Source organism: Citrus clementina, unplaced genomic scaffold (genome assembly GCF_000493195.1).
Source record: "Citrus clementina cultivar Clemenules unplaced genomic scaffold, Citrus_clementina_v1.0 scaffold_5, whole genome shotgun sequence".
NCBI classification, from domain to species: Eukaryota; Viridiplantae; Streptophyta; class Magnoliopsida; order Sapindales; family Rutaceae; genus Citrus; species Citrus x clementina.
In genome coordinates, this window is record NW_006262201.1 from 31,533,276 (window position 1) to 31,549,633 (window position 16,358).

At 34.1% G+C, this 16,358-nt stretch overlaps 2 protein-coding genes across 3 annotated transcripts; one reads left to right on the forward strand and one right to left on the reverse strand.

Moving 5' to 3' along the window:
• Positions 1-740: 740 nt before the first annotated feature.
• LOC112097753 (protein BONZAI 3-like) lies at positions 741-7,386 on the forward strand. Its single transcript, XM_024183204.1, has 16 exons — positions 741-1,235; positions 2,470-2,517; positions 3,070-3,218; positions 3,360-3,408; positions 4,299-4,355; positions 4,566-4,745; positions 4,835-4,969; positions 5,072-5,133; positions 5,221-5,333; positions 5,420-5,533; positions 5,652-5,728; positions 5,941-6,078; positions 6,284-6,448; positions 6,534-6,647; positions 6,797-6,893; positions 7,012-7,386. The coding sequence occupies exons 1-16, from the start codon at positions 1,065-1,067 to the stop codon at positions 7,128-7,130; spliced, it is 1,788 nt and encodes a 595-aa protein (XP_024038972.1). The 5' UTR covers positions 741-1,064; the 3' UTR covers positions 7,131-7,386.
• A 372-nt stretch (positions 7,387-7,758) lies between these two features.
• LOC112097751 (probable disease resistance protein At4g27220) lies at positions 7,759-14,406 on the reverse strand. Of its 2 annotated transcripts, XR_002905239.1 has the most exons (5): positions 11,078-14,406; positions 9,109-9,925; positions 8,919-8,988; positions 8,522-8,621; positions 7,759-7,772 (listed from the first exon to the last, which is right to left on the reverse strand). XR_002905239.1 is itself a non-coding variant. In XM_024183192.1 (4 exons), exons 1-3 carry the CDS (start codon positions 14,021-14,023, stop codon positions 8,966-8,968), a joined length of 3,786 nt encoding a protein of 1,261 aa, XP_024038960.1. In that variant the 5' UTR covers positions 14,024-14,406; the 3' UTR covers positions 8,314-8,621; positions 8,919-8,965. The 2 variants fall into 2 exon arrangements, 1 of the variants encoding a protein (XP_024038960.1); XM_024183192.1 differs by lacking the exon at positions 7,759-7,772 and having other exon boundaries at positions 8,314-8,621.
• Between the last annotated feature and the right edge of the window lie 1,952 nt (positions 14,407-16,358).

Here is a 16,358-nt window from a genome sequence, read left to right on the forward strand (position 1 = left end):
GAATTCTAAACAAATCATGGCTTTTAGAAGCATTAATGCAATTAAAAATATATTTAGGTGTAGGATTAATGTGTGAAAATTTAAAATTTTTTGTGTTTTTGTTTTTATAACCAATAACAGGACTTCATTGTAATTAACCTTAAAAAAGACAAAAGAAAGGGGTATCAAACCCATGTTGCAACGTAGTTTTGCCCGATAAATAATACTCTTATTGAGTCTATATATATATAATTATATATGATATAAAATTAAGATTCTTTTTTTTTGTCGTAATACATAGAATTGTTCGTACTATTATTATAACAAAATAATTAAAATTTATGAGTTGAAGTTGTCAGAAAAATAAACTTATTTCCAATGAATGGCGTTTGGAGGAACAAAATAAATCCGGAACTTTTTTACGCGGAAAAAAAATCAATTAACATTAATGACGTCCAAATGTCCAAATATAATGAGAAATTGAATTCTTCAATACCTTGCTGTTTCTTCATATTTCTTTATAAATTTACCGATTCTTTACTCTAAATTCTAGTATTTGTCTTCGTAGAATGTAAACTTATTCCCTAAGATATGGTTAAAAAAAAAAATAATAAAATCTAATCATTTGGTAGTGCGCAAACTAATATCATAGCTAAAATGAAGTTGGTAAATTATCTATTATTAATAATTAGGTGGGCCTAAACGTTCCAACTTCCAAATACAGTAAAACAATCCATCATCTACATTATTCTATATTTTGGAGAGAAAAAGGAAAAGGCAAAATCTTTTAGATAAGAAAAAAAAAATTTTTTCCTCATGAAAAAGCAATTGAATTAAAAAGTAGAAATTTCTTTACATTCTCGCCGGAGAAACAGAGTCAAATTCAAATACGACGACTCAAGCGCAAAAAGCCTATAAATAAAGCCCGGCTCCTGTTCCCTGTCAGAGGCTACGGATTTGAGAGATTAAAGAACATCAACCGAACAGTGAGACTCCGTACTCTTCACACAAACTTGCAAAAACTTTTAGGTAATTTTTTTCGATTAATTTTTTAATTTTCGAGAATAAAGAGAGAAAAAAAACAGATGGGATTATGTTTGTCTGGGAGTGATGTGAGGGGAGGGAAACAAGCCGTAGGTGGGGCCCACCTCCGGCCCACCAGCGCGGCTGATCACAACAATGTCTCTGGTCAAAATGACGCCGTTGATTTCTTCTTCAAATCTCGCGGCCTTCATGCCCTTTTCACCCAAATCGAGGTATATGTGTGTACCTGAATTATATGAGTCTTTCACTGCCACTATTAATAAACTATTTTCAGTTAATTAATTAATTAATTAAAAATCTATGATTAGTTTATGTTTTTTAATTTATTTTTAATTTTTTAAATCTGATTTCGTTCATGTTGGTAATTGTGATGGATTCTAAAACGGTCACTCGTTTGAAAATCTATTCTCAAATTATGTTTGTTATTATTACTTATTTGATGACTTTTCAGTGTAACATCGAACAACTTAAATCATCTATATTTGATAAAAGTTATTTGATAATTCGAACATAATTAGAGAGTAGATTCCTATTCAAGAATCAACCGCAATCCCAAACATGCCTTTTTTTTGAATTTGTTCTGGTGGCTGATCTTTTGCTAGTGTTGGTTCGACGGTTTCACACCAAGCAACTGCTTTTGTTTTGCATATGGAGAACAGTAAGTTTAACTGCTTATACCCAATGACAACATTCTGTGAAGTGAATTTTAGATTAAGATTGGTTAAGGTAAATAAAAAAAGAATGGTGTTGAATGCACAGTGGCCTTGTGAACATTGAAAAAGTCGATGTTTGATCCTGTTGAATGCACAGTGGTTTTCCTGTGTATCCTCAAAGTTGACTATTCTGTTATGCCTCATTTATCAAATTTGACTCATACCCCTCGTGATCAAATTTGACTTATACCCCTCGTGAAGATTCCCCATGATAATGCTCCCCTGATTGGAACATGATTTTGTGAATGCTGGTTTGCATAAGACAAACCATTAACTTTATAAAAGATTGTGGATTAAGGATTTTGTTGTTACGAGGATAAGAATGTCTTTCCATAACGTAGACCACCAAGTGATTGTAATATTCCTGTATTGATGTGGACCTTACCTGAGGATCTCCTTGGAAACTTTCCTGGAGAAAAGGCAACAAGTCATATGATAACAAATTAAATGTGGTTCAATGCTTGTAATTGACGTGTCACATCCTGTTGTTATATAAAACTTAATTACATATATTATTGCTTGCTGCTTATAAGATTTAATATTAGAAGTGATTCTGTCAGAATCCGAAATGATGGTTTTCTGCATGTTCTGTTTATGAAAGATATATATTGCCTGTCAGTTGACCCACATCGTACTGACAATTTTCATTTCGTGCAGCATATGCATGGATTACTCCTTTTCCGCTTTTTCATGTATCTGTATTCGTTCTTATGTTTTTGAATATATATTGCAGTTATCTTTATCTGCTTCAAAGTTACGTGATCTTGACATCGCATCAAAGGTAAGCCTTCATATTATTGTTGTCTTATGTCTAATAATGCCATGTTCATGCTGTTGATAGTCTTGGTGATTGATTCTCATGTTATCTTGTATCCTCCTTATATGATCTGCTTATTTGTTCATAATGGCCCTGTCAATATCCTTTCTCTGTTCATGAAGGGTCTAGGGATATATGATCTGAATAACGCTTAGCGCTGACACCAAAATTCTAAACTTAGACAAAGAAGAATAGTTTGTTATATACACTGTCTATCTCCAATGTAATCCAGTAAGGAGCAGTAACTTGAGAGTTCCAGATAATGTATAACAACTCACGGTTGGTGGTTTTATTGTTTTTGCAATTTTGTGCACTAGTCAAATATGTTATATGTGCAAGATAAAATTCTTTGATAATGAACATTTATCAGCGGTATATCTTTTTACTAGCTGATACTAGCATACATCAAATGCTGCTGTATTTTAATGATGGATTACTAACTATAGTTATTTAACTAATATATGTCTATATTTATACTCACAAGCAAATGCATTGACATGTCTTTTTGTGTCATAGAGTGATCCCATGGCAGTTGCGCATGCAAAGAAAAGAGATGGGAGGCTGAAGGAGATTGGACGTACAGAGGTGATTATGAACAATCTGATTCCTGCTTGGATTGGAAAGATTGCAATTGCTTTTCAGTTTGAGATCGTCCAGCCCTTGCTGTAAGTTTTTACTGTGTTCTTTTTAAAGTCTGTTTTTTTTCCCCCTTGATAGGTCATTTGCTTATCATTTCTCATAAGCCTTGCTTGATTTGATAATATTTAATGTTTTCGAATTCCTTAATGCTTTTCTTCTTTTTCCAGCTTTCGTGTGTATGATGTGGATACCAAGTACCACAATATTCCAGTGAAGGTATATAAAAATTTCTTGATTTTTTTTTTTTTCGCTCAATTCAGATGTAAATGATATGCACTACTTCAGTTCCAAAGTTTAGAGTTAGCCAAGGCATTTGACTGATCCATTTGTTGTCTAAGCATACGTCTCAACTAAATTGCATCAGCAATAGTTTCTATCAATTTCGGGAAATTTGTGAATACTTGATTGATTATAAACTAACACTTAGCATGGCAAGAAACTTAAAAAGTTGGCTGTCATATATCATGAACAAATCTTAAGGCCAGGATAGTTATTATGGAACTTTCTATTATTGCATCTTGCAAGGTTTGACATATTTGTCCTGCTACCATAACTGGGAAAGAACAATTTTTCTGATGGTCCTTACGGCTAAATTTTCTTTTTTCCAAAATGGAATTTTGATCTATGTTGTTAAAAACAATACAGTTAAATAGTTGTTGCCATGACCTAAAGAAGTTTCTGTAAAAAATGACCATATTGTAAGTATTGGAATGGATAAGTAAATCTTTAGAGCCTATGATGTATTCGTCTGTGGAATTTGTGTCAAAGTGAAAAAATTTTGATGGTTATAATCCTAGAAACTGTAATCATTTGGAAGCATTTGCTGAAAAAGTTAGATAATCTAAAAATGTGATGATTATTTATGTCAATTGTAAATGGTATTAACGTTAATGGGAAAAATGATAAATATGTAAATTTATGCTAGTGGAAAGAGAAAATGAACAAATCCAGATGGATTCTAAGACATTAAGTAGGGAATCTAGTGTTCTTTTGATTCTTTGCTGCAGTGATCCCTAATTACTTTCAAGACATTATTATCTCATGACAAAATAGTTGTTGAAGCGTGAAGTTTAAAGTTCAAACTTCTTATTTACATTGCCCTGCAGATGCTAAAGTTGGAGGATCAAGACTTCCTGGGAGAAGCTAGCTGTGTTCTCTCTGAGGTAAGTTTCTGGGTTATATTTTGTTTGATGAATTTATGTATTTTCTCTTTATTCAATGGGCAAAATATGCCCATCTAATTTTTTGTAAAAATCTGTTTCCTATAAAAAAAAGGGCAAAATATTCTCAGATGCTTTTTACTAGCATTCGTCTTCTTCTTTAGCATTCTTGTTTTTCACTAACAATTGTCATATTTTCCTTTGAAATGGCAGATAGTGACCAAACAAAATCGAACTTTAACCTTAAAACTCCATAACAATTACGGGCCTCAAGTTTCAAGAAACTTTGGGACACTCTCTGTCCATGCTGAGGAAACAGTTGCTTCCAAGAGTGCTGTTGAAATAGCATTCCGTTGCTCGCATTTGCAAAATGTAGACCTGTTTTCCAAAAGTGTAAGTTCTGACAAAGTAGCTAAGTTTGGAGGTTCACTAATTAATCTATTAATGTAGATGCTCATTCTTCTTCTTCTTATATTCTATAGGATCCATTCTTAAGAATATCTAGAATTGTTGAGAGTGGAAATTCTATTCCTATCTACAAGACGGAGGTGATAAACAATAACTTGAATCCCATTTGGAGACCAATAACTTTGAGCATGCAGCAATTTGTGAGCAAGGTAACCTTATCATCTTCTTGTGCTTGTTACTTAAATGTATATTAGGTAGTGAAGTTTGGTCATGGGGAAATGTTTTTTAGTATATGATTTTCTTTGGTACAGGAAAACCCATTAATCATTGAATGTTTTGATTTCAATACCAGTGGAAATCACATATTGATGGGGTAACTGTTAAATTTCTTAATGTCATTAGCTTCCCTCTTTTATCCTTTTGCCTTTCTGATGTCAAGGTTTTCTATTTCTGTTATTAGTAAAATTCAGAAATCAGTTGGAGACCTGGAGAAACTTCATCAAGAAAGAACTGGTGCAACTTTTATGTTACCATCAACTCAATGTGGCCATGACAAGGTGTTTATTCTTTTTTGTTTTAACTCCACCAAAGGTGTTGGTTCATGCTTACGGTTTTTGATAATTTAATATCACTTTATTTTTTATCTGACTTTTTCCTAGGTTCGAAAAGTCAGTTGTTTGTTGAAAAGTTTGTTGAGAAAGAGCAATATAGTTTTCTGGATTACATATCTAGTGGCTTTGAGTTGAATTTTATGGTTGCAGTCGACTTTACAGGTAATTAGAAAGAGATTGCTTGTTGAAGATAAATATGCAATATAATCGTTTTGTTTTGTTTATTTCCTCTTATTTGGTCCAACTTCATCTTGCCTCTCGTTAAATGCAAATCATCCAGCTTCAAATGGAAATCCTCGAAATCCAAATTCTTTGCACTATATTGATCCTTCAGGCAGATTGAATTCTTACCAGCAGGTAAGGTTTTGTTATTACTCATATTTTGACAAGTGATCTCTGAACTTTGAAGGTCATAAAATGGTCACTTTGTCCAGTGTTTTCGACTTAGAAAATGCATGTGACTTTCAAGTCTTTCTATGGCCGTCATAGGGAAATAGATATTTCAATAGTTCGTAGAAGTTGAGAGAGAATATCACTGATTAGTTATTGGCCTCTTAAACCATTTACAGGCAATAACGGAAATTGGGGAGGTCATACAATTTTATGATTCCGATAGACGCTTTCCTGCATGGGGATTTGGAGGGAAGACATTTGATGGCACTGTATCACATTGTTTTAACTTGAATGGAAGAGCAGGTGGCTTTGAGGTAGGGGTAACCGGTAACTGGAGTTCGCAACTTTGTTGTAATCCTTATTTGGTTGGCTTGTCTCCCATAACTTTTCATTTTTAATAACAAACATTATAATATGTTTCTACATTTTCTGAAAATTTCCTTGGAATTTTATCCTAAAAGATGTATATTTTATCCTCTTCCATTTTTTTTATTAACTGCCGGTTTCTTTATTTAATAGGTAGATGGAGTTGAAGGCATTATGGCTGCTTATGCAAGCGCTCTAAACAATGTTTCTTTGGCAGGACCGACTCTGTTTGGTCAAGTGATCAACACAGCTGCACGAATTGCTGGACAGTCCCTCTCATACGACAGAAGCAAGTATTTCGTCTTACTCATTATAACGGTGATTACAATGATTCTATATATTCACAGTTTTCTCTTTCTATCATTCTTTTTGGGTGATTTGTAAATTTGCATTGTCTATCTAGGATGGAGTTCTGACAGATCTCCAAGAAACGAAAGATGCTTTGGTAAGGGCTTCTGATCTTCCCTTGTCAATTCTAATTGTGGGTGTGGGAGGTGCAGATTTTACACAAATGGAGGTACACAATGTTTTCCAACTGGAATATCTTCTTACTAGCATTGAACTTCTTTTTTCTATAGTTTGATAGATTCAATTTAGAGTATATATGCAGTGTGGTATTATCCCACTTTTGTTGCAGATTCTTGATACTGATAACTTTGTTGGCAGATTCTTGATGCTGATAATGGCTGTAGATTAGAGAGCTCTACCGATCGGGTAGCTACCAGAGATATAGTACAATTTGTTCCAATGCGAGAAGTTCATAGTGAGTGCATATGATTCTTTGACAAAATTAGTTCAAACTATTGAATTTAGGAGTTAATTCACAAAAGTTTCTGAATTTTTTCATGCCTGAACAAACGAACCCATTGTTTTCTGAACAGGTGGGCAAATTTCTGTTGTACAAGCACTTTTGGAGGAGCTGCCTGGTCAGTTTTTGACCTACATGCGCTGCAGAGATATCAAACCACTCAATGTTCAGATGGCCCAAACATGCGCTTGAGTAAATATTCATATGTTTGGAAAGGGTACAAAACCAAGCCAAATATATTAGACAAGACCAAGCCAAACATATTAGGCTATACAAACATAACATAGCAGAAATTGATAAGGTACATTACATATTTTAGGATATAGCGGTTTTAGACGATGGTAAATTACATATGTTAAGATAGAGTGGTTTGCAACTAACTTTTGATGGCTTAATGAATTGATTGAATTTGTATTTAGATTCTATCAATGATCTCATATTTTTCCTATCCATGTCTTTCGATTTTTATTATTCCCTCTACCCACTTGTTTCACAATTTGTTTGTCTGATGGCTTAAAACTCCAATTTCTGTTGCTGTATTATCATCTTTGTTGAATATCTACTACAATGAACATGTGCTGAATGTCAACTTTTACTACTACACCAGCAATCTAACACATGGCTCACGTGCACACAAGACAAGTCTGATTCACACATCTTTAAAGTGTTGTATTATAACTCTCTGAAACTAGGTTTGAGTAATCAAGAAAAGCCAAAATGTAGAACAATGACAAAAAAAAAATGAAGACCCTCTTACAGTCTTAACTTGATAGAAAAAACGAGCTACATACCATGTCTCACAAATTTCAAAGAAAATTGGCCTCATTCCTGATGCTGCACAGAAGGTTGGCCTGAATCATCTTTAAGAAAGCTCATTTATTACATTAATACATTATATCAGTGAGATGATGCTACTTTAATGAAACTCATGTCTCAAGTTAGGAACAGCTACATGGGCATTTCATCGAACAGTTGATATGCTTGGCAGATAATCGAAGTTTCCTGGAAGTTGCAAGTGCTGCCGGCATTTTCAAAATTGGAAGACCATTCAAAGGTTTTCAATAATTACACGTGTGATAATCTTGTGATGATAATGATTTTATGTATCTGATTATAAGCTAAGCTAAGGTAGTGGATTTGTAAGTAAGCACACGGCAAAGTATTTAATCTTCTTATTGTCGCATTCTTCTAATCAACTTGGGATCATTAATACCAGTAAACTACAACTTCACCTAGGCTTCAGGGAGGATCCACATGTTGTCTACATTGAGCATTTGACCAGTAAACTTTTATTTTTCCAAAATTTTCTACATAAAATCTTGATATTTTCATGAAATTACATAATTTCTTATATAATTGTCTCCAAAAAAATACCAATAGGTGCACGAACACAAATATGATGCACACTTCTCTTTAATTAATTTAGGGCTTAAAGAGATTTTAAGATGCCTACAAATTGAATATGGCAGATCTTGGACACCATCCATAAGAAATAAAACTAGCCTCAAATTGGATTTCTGAGTACTCAAACAAAGCTAAAAGCATAATAATGAATGAAAACTGAAACAAAAAAATCCTCTCACCAACACCATCCGACTCTTAATATATACAAAGAACTCGAGCTCGAGCCTTATCTAAAATGCTGCACAAGTAGCATGAATCGTCTTCATAAGTTTGGAGACTCTGCAGACAAAGAGTAAAAAGACATTGAAGGTGTAGTTTTCACATAATTAAATTGCACAAATTAGCCTCTATTAAGGACACATAAATCCTTCAATTCTCTCTGTAAGCAATTAATTTCATTTTTTATTCTTTTATTTTTCGCTATGTCTGTCTAACAACTAATCCTAAACATACAACAGAGTAGAGTAGTTGTATTTTAAAAAGATGTACCAATATGATTTAACAAAAAATTCAACATAAATAAAACATTTTTAGTCAGTAAAATAGAATCAAATCAAAACCTCCCATTTATCTTACCACTGTTTTTCGCATCTTTTTCCTTTTCATTTGCCTCGGCGGACTTCTCATTCTCTTTTTCCTCCCCTTCCTAATCAGATTTAAAATGAATTTATAAAAAATTAATATGTATTTTTTTCTTTTTGTTATTAAATCAGTAATTTTTAGAAAAAATAAATAAATCATCATCTCATAGTGAATGAATACTTACCTTTTTTTATTTTAAGATATACGTATTGAATGGTTGTATTAAGGTCCCGATCCCAAGCCCAAAGTTTATTATGAAACACGCTCAGCTGCACTATCTGTAACTTGGGTGTGCTTAATTTCCCTTCTGAGAAAATCTTCATATTGGGGCAATTTTCCACCACTAATGTTTCCAGAGATGGGAATTTGAAGGCGCAATTATTCCCAGAGCAGCTGAAACTTGTCAGACTTTCTAAGTCCCAAAGCTGCAATTCCTTTAATTTGCTGAAAACAATTTCATCTTTTGCTGCATAATTATCTCCCTCATCATCCTCATCTGCCACTATTTCTGTTATCATCTTGCAGAAACCTATCTTCATTCGTCTCAGTCGCATCAGACTCCTTGCGGTTGAGGATGTTAGTACGTGTATCATTCTAGAGCAATCACATACCGTCAAAGTTGTTAGGTTCTGAAAGGATGTCAAGGATGGCACTAGATTAGTCAAATTGTCACACTCGAATATCTCCAGCTGTTCCAAATTGTTGGTATTGGTTGACTCTTGTTTGAAAATCTGCTTCAGTTCACGACAATGGTTTATCCCTCTCATCCTTGCTTCCTTCCCATTTTCAACGTTTTCAAATGATGTGAACAAAGCCTCATTGTTCCCTCCTATAGAGAGAATTTTGATGGTGTGAAATCTCTGGAGGAAATCGTCAAGTGATAAAATAGTACTTGACTCATCAAGCCGGACATCAAGACATTTAAGTTTGCAAAGCCAGTCTTCTGGAAACAGGCCTATGTGCTTTTCATCAACGATCAATTCTTCCAAATTGGGGAACACCTGGGTGATCATCAATCACAAAAGTGGCAAGATGGAGTTAGCACTTCTTTCTAACGATTTCACAAATTCAAGTAAATACAAAGCATTCCAATGATGCGTATTGATGGCCGGACAAATTTATAGATATGCGGAGCGAGTTTGATTTTCAGCTGTAAATACAAAGTAAAAACAAAGCATTCCATTTAAGTAATGTGTATTTTCTTCCATTCTCTCTTCTTAACTCTTGTCCAGTAGATAGATTTTTAAATTTTATTAGATTTGTGCATAATCTCTATGAAAAATACTTCAATTATTCTCAAATTGCATTTAAACTTTGAGATTCTTTTAATTGATCCGTTTATTTGGTTTGAATTGAAAATCTTACAAATTTATTTTAAAAAAAAAATTGGAGTTTTTAACTTTTTCTTAAAGCAAAAATGAATAAATAATATGAATTTTAAAAGTTTAATAATATAGTAAGAAGTTGGTATTTCATTAATATTCATCCAACTCAATGGAATTGGATATATTTACTATTGTGCAAGAATGGATTTTATTGTACATAAAGTTTAATAGAATAAGATTTCTTAATTTGAGTTTTGTCCATCTCTCTATATATATTTTAGAATATTATTTATGTTACCACGAGATGACCAATTTCTACTTCAACATCAAAATTGATAATCATTTTGTATGTAACAATACTGTACTAAAGAGTACTAATTTAGAAATAGCTCTTGAACGATTTTCAGGGAATTAACTATGGCTTGAAAAACTCTAGATCTTACGAGTATTTTCTTTGTTTGGCTAATCAAATGCACTGTCTCTTCCGTGTATTTAACTAAACATATAGACATAAAATAAAAAGTAGAGGAAGAAGAAAAACTCTGATAATTAAGAGAAAAAACAATTGAACAAGAAGGAAAAAAAATAATTGTTTACTAAATATCTTTTTTTTTTTTTCATTCGGTCTAACTGACATCCAAAAAAAAAAAATTATGTTTGTAAGGATATTATAAAGTATAAATAAACTGATTTATATAACTAACATTTTGTCACTAAAAGACGAAGTGATGAGGGCGATGACGATAATAAAATTCTGAACTCTCAAAGTAGAAATACTTTTCAGTACGTAAGAATTGAAAAATAATTACAAAAATCTTGCGTGCGTACCTTTTCAATATGCAGATCACCTGTGCAGAAGCTTGTAAGCTGCGGAAGAGAACGAAGCTCAAGTTTCCTTAATTGAGTGAGTTCAATCACTTCAGTACCGTTATTATTGCTGGATTCATCTCCTCTCTTGGCAGCAAAAATCACTTCCATATTTTGGCAACTACTCACTTCAATGGACTGAAGTTGTTGAAGGCCTCTGCCAATGACCAATGGAAATACATTCTTCAATTTATCGCACCTTTCCACCCTTATGTTCTTTAATTTGGAAAAAGACTCAGTACCGTTATTATTGCTGGATTCATCTCCTCTCTTGGCAGCAAAAATCACTTCCATATGTTGGCAACTACTCACTTCAATGGACTGAAGTTGTTGAAGGCCTCCGCCAATGACCCATGGAAATACATTTTTCAACTTATCACACCCTTCCACCCTTATGGTCTTTAATTTGCAAAAAGACTCTGCTGTGAGTGGACCACGACATATTTCCTCAAGGTTCCTTAAATCCCTCAGAAATAATGACTCCAACAGGGGGAATGCGGTCGTCGGAGCTGGCGTACAATTCATTGTGTCAACAAGACGAACAATGTTGCCATTACGTCGGATTTCGAGACGATTCAGCTGTGGAAAACCTTCTCTGCCTGGTTCACAAAGAACATTCTTCATGTCCGGCAATCCATCTAAAGCTAGGTCTTCAATACCCTTCAATTGCATGATATGCCCCTCGTTCAAGCAAATGTTGGCACCATTTGTGAGCTTCAGGTTGAATTTTCTAGAAATCCCATCCGATGGGGGAACCAGCCACCAGACATGTCCTATAAATATCCTGTACCTTTGCAGCATTTTGAAGAACGACAAGTCTCTTGGTAGAGCCTTTTCATCTTGGATTAGTATTTCTAAAGAGGTCAATTTAGATAAATTATTCAACTCGTCAAGGCTGGCATTTCTTCTTTCACCGTCGACTCCTCCAACCTTCCCCCACATAATGGGACTCTCACCGATATACAATTCTTCTAATCGTGATAAGCTTGATATCACATTTTCTGGAATAACTTTTAGTTTGGAACAATTGCTCAGATCCAACAACCTCAACTGAGTCAGCCGGCCTATTTCTTCAACCAGTTTCTGCATATTAGAACCTCGAAGTGTAAGGATTTCTAAATTCTTTAGATCTCCAATAATAGCGATGTCTCCTAGTTGGCAATCAACGAGAGACAATGTTTGAAGGCTTTGAAAGAGACCAAGCGATGAAGGCAATGCCAACAAATGCATCTTAGTGAAATCTAAAACTCTAAGCTCTGTCATCTCAGTAAAAATGTTATCTGGAATTCTCAAAGAAGGATCATTGCTAATACGAAAGTATTTAAGTTGCGGACACTCGAACCCTTGAGGAAGCTCACTAATATTAGTATTAAATAAGGAGATTGCGGTGCAAACCTTCAGTGTATCCTTATCTGGCCAGCTGGTCAGCGGAACATCATCATTTTCCACCGCAAACACATGTTGGACTCTAGATGCAATTGATATGGCTACATCACGAACAACATCATGCATAGAAAACCTTTCACTAGTATCGCCATCAAGCAGCAAGCAAGAGTTCTTGAGTTTATCAACCAATGTATGTGCTCTATCCCGTGCCTCATCCACCGTGTTGATGTTTTGAAACAGACCCAAACCCATGCCACGATAAAGCAAGTCTTTAACGTTACATATGTAGGAGTATCCTATTAGCAAAAACGTTTTCCTGAGTTCCTCACCTCCTAACTGATTGTAACTCAACTGGATAGTTGAATAAGCGGCCACCGCCTGTGTCCCAGAGAAACTTCTCAAAAAATTCCTTTTTAATTGTCGTAAAGCATTCCTCCATTCATACGGACTCTTATTTTTCAATGCCTTCGCTATGGGTACAATGGCAATGGGCAAGCCAGCACATTCCTTGACTACCTCTGTCACTACAGATTTCAGTTCACCATTTTCTATGCAATCACCTGTCATCTTTTTGAAAAGACTCCAAGCTTCTTTATCGTTCAGAACATCAACAACAAAATTTTGTTGACAATCCATCTCACAAGACAACACATCTTGACTTCTTGCTGTCAGCAGAACTTTACATCCGCCGTTATCATCTGCCAATGGAATTCCAATCGCCTCCAAATCGAGACTCCCCCAAATATCATCCAAGATTATGAGGATCTTCGTCTCTTTCTTCAATTGTTCGAGCAGCCTCCATGCTCTTACACTTTCACTCTCTTGATCTATTTTCAGGCCCAGCTTCTCTGCAATTTCTCTTTGTATTTCTTTTATTTGCGGTGTTTGGGAAACACGTGAAGAAATGACCTTCTCAAAGAGATTATTTTCCTTGGCCTGTCTGCCAACTTCTTTCACCAGCGTTGTCTTTCCAATGCCGCCCATCCCGTACACCCCAATCATGTTGAAGTTACGGTTGCTGAGTGCATCTAGTATCCCCTTCAAGGTGGACTTTCTCGATTCAAAGTGCATGAAATCCTGGGTAGACTTAAGCCATGTCTCCTCTGGAATGGTACGGAAAGAAACACTGTCGAATCTCCCTTTTTCATGGAGTCCAACTATAGCATTCGCTTCTCTTTCTGCTTTCTTGCTAAGCTGGTACCGAGTCTTCAAATTAGGACACAACCCTTTCAGACACCGGTTGTTTGACTTCTCTTTGTCTGCAATAAGTGTTTCGACTTCGTTGATTGCCTCGTCCACAGTAATCAGCCACTCCTCAACGGGCTGCTGAATTCCGTCCCCTTTAATTCTGGAATCATCAACCTTGTACTGCACACTGGCTCTAGCAATCTTTAGCTTCTCCAATTCATTCTTCAGCTTCTCCAAGTTGGTGTTGTAGCTGCAGCAGTAAGTAAATTGACGAATTATGGGAGCAACCAAGTACTCTGCAACTTTTGCAGTAACGGAGATAACAATTTCCATTATCCCTTTCTTTTTTATTTTTCGCTTTCAGAAAACAGGGGAAAGCAAAACTAATCAAACTAAGCAGCAGTAATCAATCAGCTGGGATGAGGGAAATAAGAAGTTTGGATAAATTGCTAAAATAAGAGGTTGAATAGATTTAAGGGAGGAGGAGGGGAAAGGAGTGAAACAAAGGGGGATCCTTTTTTTGCTAAGAAAAATTGAAAAGCGAGTACAATAAATGAAAGATTTGCAAAGAAGGTGTAGGATCGAGGACAAGAACGATTCAGAAAAGGGAGACAGAAAATGAAGAAGAGATTTCAGAGAACTCTAGAGATTAGGGAAATGCAGAGGCAGACAGTTGTCATCTCAAATTCATACAAGGAGAAGACTCGTGCTTCCAAGTCAACTAAATTCTTAATAATTGAGATAGATAGTTATAAGGGTTAAAGTTATAATGGTTATTATGGTTTTATTTTAAAAAATAAAAAATTATAAAATATAAAATAACTATAAAAAGTATTGGTGTTATCATTTTAGTAGTGTATCTTTAAAAAAAACCTTTTATCTTATAATATTTTTGTTAAAATTATGAGACAGGCAAGTGGACAGGTGCTTGTCTCACTAAATTTCATATATATTGCGAAAGCCATAACTTGAGCTACATATGTCCGTTTTAGGGGTATAATATATTGTTTCGAAGCTTACGACGAGACAAATCATATGCAAAATCATGTACTTTATAAAATCCATGGGTTTATGTGCGACAAGCAGTGAGACAGGTGCCTGTCGCACATAAATGCAGTGCGTTTATGTGAGACATGCACCTGTCCCACTTGCCTATCTCACTTGTTCTGAACTTCATTTTTTACCCGATTTTTCTGTATTTTCAATGATTTTTCTTCATTTCTCAACTCAAACTAAGTACTTTAACAAATCACATTATTTTATGAATGAAAAATAACAATATTTGCAACAAAACCCACTTTAATTTCGAACTTAGTTGATAAAATCAATAGATTAAAGATTTACATTGTGTAAAAGCATAAACTAATTTTAAGAAGCTCTCCTATTAATGATTATATTCAATTATGTAATTGATTTATAGAGAGTGATGAAGTTTGTTGAGAGTGATAAATATTTGTTAAGTTATTGAAGAAGAACCGTATTTAGTTGTGCTGAAATTGAAAAAGTGGCATGTCTTTGTAAATTTGATGAAAGTGATGAGGGTAATTTAGTCCAAAAGTAGGGTGTTTGGCTAGTTATGATAGAAAAAAGTTTGAGGGGTTAAAGTTGAAAAACGTAAATATTTTATGGCCATTTTATAAATTTCCCAAAAAAATTGGAATCTCAAATATCTAGCGTCATCGTTATCTTTTTTTTTCTTCATTTTTTTTCTTTTTCCAGACAGTGGTCTACCATCTTTGAAAAATTATTGGCACTTTCAAATGGGTATTAAGCCATGCATTGACATTGAGGGTCTCATCTGAAAGAGGAATTTTGGTAGCAGCAGTGGCTGTGTAATTTTTTTTTTAAATGATTTATCTCTAAGAATGCGCGATCAATTTAAAAGTGGATTTTATATTAAATTTCTTTGAGATTGCTTTTCGATTGATCTGTTTGATTTGGCTATGGAATGATGGTTTTATTACTATGAGTTTGAAGGATTTATGAAATAGAAATTAAGATTGATAGAAAACATATTGATCTCCGAGCTTTAATGGCAGTTTCAACTTGTTATCTTCAAGCCTCACCGGTGGTTTCAATTTGATACTTTGATGAGAGCAAAATTAGCAATTTAGCACTAGAGGAAGATATTTAATCACAAGTATAAGAAGTTTTGACAGCGAAGAGAGGTATGCTTCAACTAGGTTTAAATTTTTATTTTTTTTTCTTATTTTTTATTGAAAATTTAATTATTTTTTTAAAATAAGGTCATACATGGTATTTTACTAGTTAACTAACAATGATAAACGGAAATATAGTAAAATGAAAGATTTTACAAAAATACAATAATAAAATGCTAAACATTAATATTTTTTTTTGTTATTGGGTGCTTCATACTTTATAATGTAGTCAAGCAATAATAACCCTAGTTACAATTACATGTAGATGGTGTTAATTGGGCATTTTGGCGTTTCATTGAATTTTCTTGTTACCAGTAGCTATTGAGTTGCCGACATTTTTCAACTTGTAGTTCTAAGGCTTCTCAAGCAAATTTTATGGTAGCTTCCATTAATTTTAAGTGTTAATCAAATATTTTACTACTATAATTTAAAAATTACAGTTGATAAGCAATAATAGCAGAGAGAGAGAATTAAATAGATTGAGAATGATTTTTGATTCAGGGCGAGTT